This window comes from Sphaeroforma arctica, assembly GCF_001186125.1.
Source record: "Sphaeroforma arctica JP610 unplaced genomic scaffold supercont1.2256, whole genome shotgun sequence".
NCBI classification, from domain to species: Eukaryota; class Ichthyosporea; order Ichthyophonida; genus Sphaeroforma; species Sphaeroforma arctica.
The window spans coordinates 22-2,945 of NW_014038302.1; the positions used below are offsets into that span (position 1 = coordinate 22).

At 42.1% G+C, this 2,924-nt stretch overlaps 1 protein-coding gene across 1 annotated transcript; it reads right to left on the reverse strand.

Moving 5' to 3' along the window:
- Positions 1-648: 648 nt before the first annotated feature.
- SARC_12374 (hypothetical protein) lies at positions 649-2,328 on the reverse strand (the record flags this gene model as incomplete). Its single annotated transcript, XM_014293521.1, has 2 exons — positions 649-1,801; positions 1,931-2,328. 2 exons carry the CDS (start codon positions 2,326-2,328, stop codon positions 649-651), a joined length of 1,551 nt encoding a protein of 516 aa, XP_014148996.1.
- Positions 2,329-2,924: the final 596 nt, after the last annotated feature.

Sequence of the window (2,924 nt, forward strand, 5' to 3'; positions counted from 1 at the left end):
CACTCATGTACATGTTCAGTTTGCCCATCGATTGGACACGGTGATTGATAGTGACCGCGTTCTGGTTTTGGATGAGGGCTTGATCGCTGAGCAGGGGTAGCCGTACGAGCTCCTGCAGAAGAAGCAGTCTATTTTCAACGACATGGTTTACCAATCATGATCAGCCGTGACGTTGATAACAGACGCCAATTCTGCGCGAGAGAGACGATTGAAGGAGGCATGCACTGTACAGGAGAAGGACGAGGGCACGGGCGGCGAAAATTGTGTGGACAATTGTCGATGACTCGACAACAGCATGGTGATTAACTATGTGCTGGCAGCGCAATAGTGTACCGGGAACAAGTGAGCGAAGCATCAACTACTAAACATTTCTTTGTACACTATTTGACACTATTTCTCTAAATGAATACGACCACATAAAGCCTGATATTCAACCCTATAAATTTACATACTTGAGATATACATACACGAACTTCCTGAATGATAATGATGAACTATTCATCAATGTTTTATGTTATATAGCCTTCTAAATGTACTAACAGACAGACATTTTTCTCTATTTCTTTGTGAATGTAATTACTTCGTTGCCAGCGAGTATTCGATCCCACAAATTAACTATAAATTCACGCACCCTCTTTGCACGCTCGACTACCTGCTGGTAGGTACTGCCAATTTTGCGTCGGAACCACAGGACAGCATAAGTCTGTGTCTCCTACTTTCCAATACGTCTAGCACATCCTTGTGCTGCGAAAACACATTCATGATAAGACTCTGATCAATCAACGAGGCTGTATATGCACGTGCAGATGACAACAGGTCACACACTGTATCGCCTGCTAATAAATTTGTAGCTGGGAAGTTCTGTGCTTCCTCATTGAGCTCTCGCAATGGCTTCAAAAGCCGGGACGGCAAGTTAACAGGGTACACCGCACCAACTACCACGTAGTTCTGCAGTACAGTTTGCACGCGAGCGTTAGCTGCGCTCGTGGCCTCTAAATCTCCATTACGCAAGCGCTTTGCTTGCTCCGACCCTGCTCGTCCTTTGAGATCCCTCGTATCATGAAGAAACATGAAGTTCTCGTCCATATATCTGGCCCGTGCTATTCTGAGTAGGATGGGGTACAGCTCTTCATCGTCTAGGATGGAATCCAGACGTCCACGCGGATCTACCAAGTCATACGCCTTACAGATAAGTTTGTTCTGGCCGATGATACAGCTTTTCAACCCGAAAAAGAATACAAATTCGTTCCACAAATTGGATCCAAACATCTCGAAGATAAGTTGCCATACAAGAACCATCGTCTGATTGTATCGAAAGAATGCCCTGCCATCAGGGAACTGGTAATACAGTGTTATACCAATACTAAGCAAAATTGCCTGCATAACCATCATTCGCACAACATTTTCGAAGTCTACGAACAGCCGAACAACACTGCCCATTCTCACCACATAAACCGCAATCTCGAAGAGCGTTATCATCGCGTATGTGAATGCACCCCATTTGATCATCCACGTGTACTTTGGGAAGGACACGGTCATAGCGACAATAAAGGGAAGCTCCTGGAATACCATCACAATTAGGACGGCCTTGAGCAAGAATATCTTATAATTGGGTGTATAATTGCCTTTGATAAACATCACGTACATAAGCCCCACGCGATTGGACATTGCAGCCCAGATCTGTCCGACAATAAAGAGCTCAATACTCTGTATGAACTTGACCCCATGCACGCGTGGAGAATACTTGGCTGTGAGCATGTTAGTCACGTATGTCAGGGGTGGGATCACTAGCAAGCAAAAACTGATATGATATGTAAAAGCCTTCAGTTTGCAACGAAAGGCAGGTGTATTCCTGCGATTATATATCATAATCAGAGTGGTGTAGCTGAAGAATGTGGTAATTGCTGCAATGACCGAGAAATAGATATACATGTCGTCTTTGGCTGGTTTCTTCCATACTAGCGGCGGTTTTCGCGGCGGTCTATCCTTGGCGAGCTTTACAGCCAAGTATGTAGTCCCGATGATAAATCCGATCATAGGTAAGTAAAAAAACACGAATATCAGTACATTCCTTCTGATAATGCCACCGCCTGATTCCTGGCCATCCCATTGCTCTACCTCCATTGCTAATGTACGCACTGCTTCTGGGCCTTTTGATACATCTTTGACTTTGAAATTACCAGTTGTTTTGCTGGGCGTGTTGTGCTTGAGATCGCATGCAGATATATCCGTTGAACAGACAATATGTTTCGACTCGCTGTTGATTGCGACGGCGGTGGTTGGCGTGGCCGATTCGCCGACCTTGCCTTTCCGGTTTGATTTAGTCATCCTGTATTGTTATTCGGATCGTGACGTGTTGAAACTGATTCTTCGATCAAAATAAGGGAGACACTATAATGTTGTTACTGTCAATGTGTCTAATGGCATAGGGGTGCGTACATACTAATATGATACCAGAAACCCTGCCCTCCAGTCTGTATTTTTTGCTCTGAAGAAAGTGTAAAGAAGTCGAACACATATTACGGTAGAACGGACAAGTCCGGACATAATTTAAAAAAAATACATACCATGTGAGTGAGTTTTTATGATCTCTTAAAGTACAAGATGAGCACTTTTGTTTTTAAAAAAATGACAAAAACCAGTCGAAGAAAAAAATACAACACAGCCTTAACATTTAAGTTTAAAAAAAAATGGATGTACATGTATTTTCAAAACAATATAAGAAGAAAAAAAAGTATCCCCTCTGAACTTGTGAAGTCTGAATTTGCATATTAATTTCTATTTTACAAAAATGTGCAGTTTTGTTTTGTTTTTTGTTTTTAAAATTTAAACAATATAGTTTTGTTTTAGTACATTTGTTAGAAAAAACCAAGGGTTTTTCACTTCCTCTTAGATTTTTACTCCTTTCTTTGTATTTTCAAATG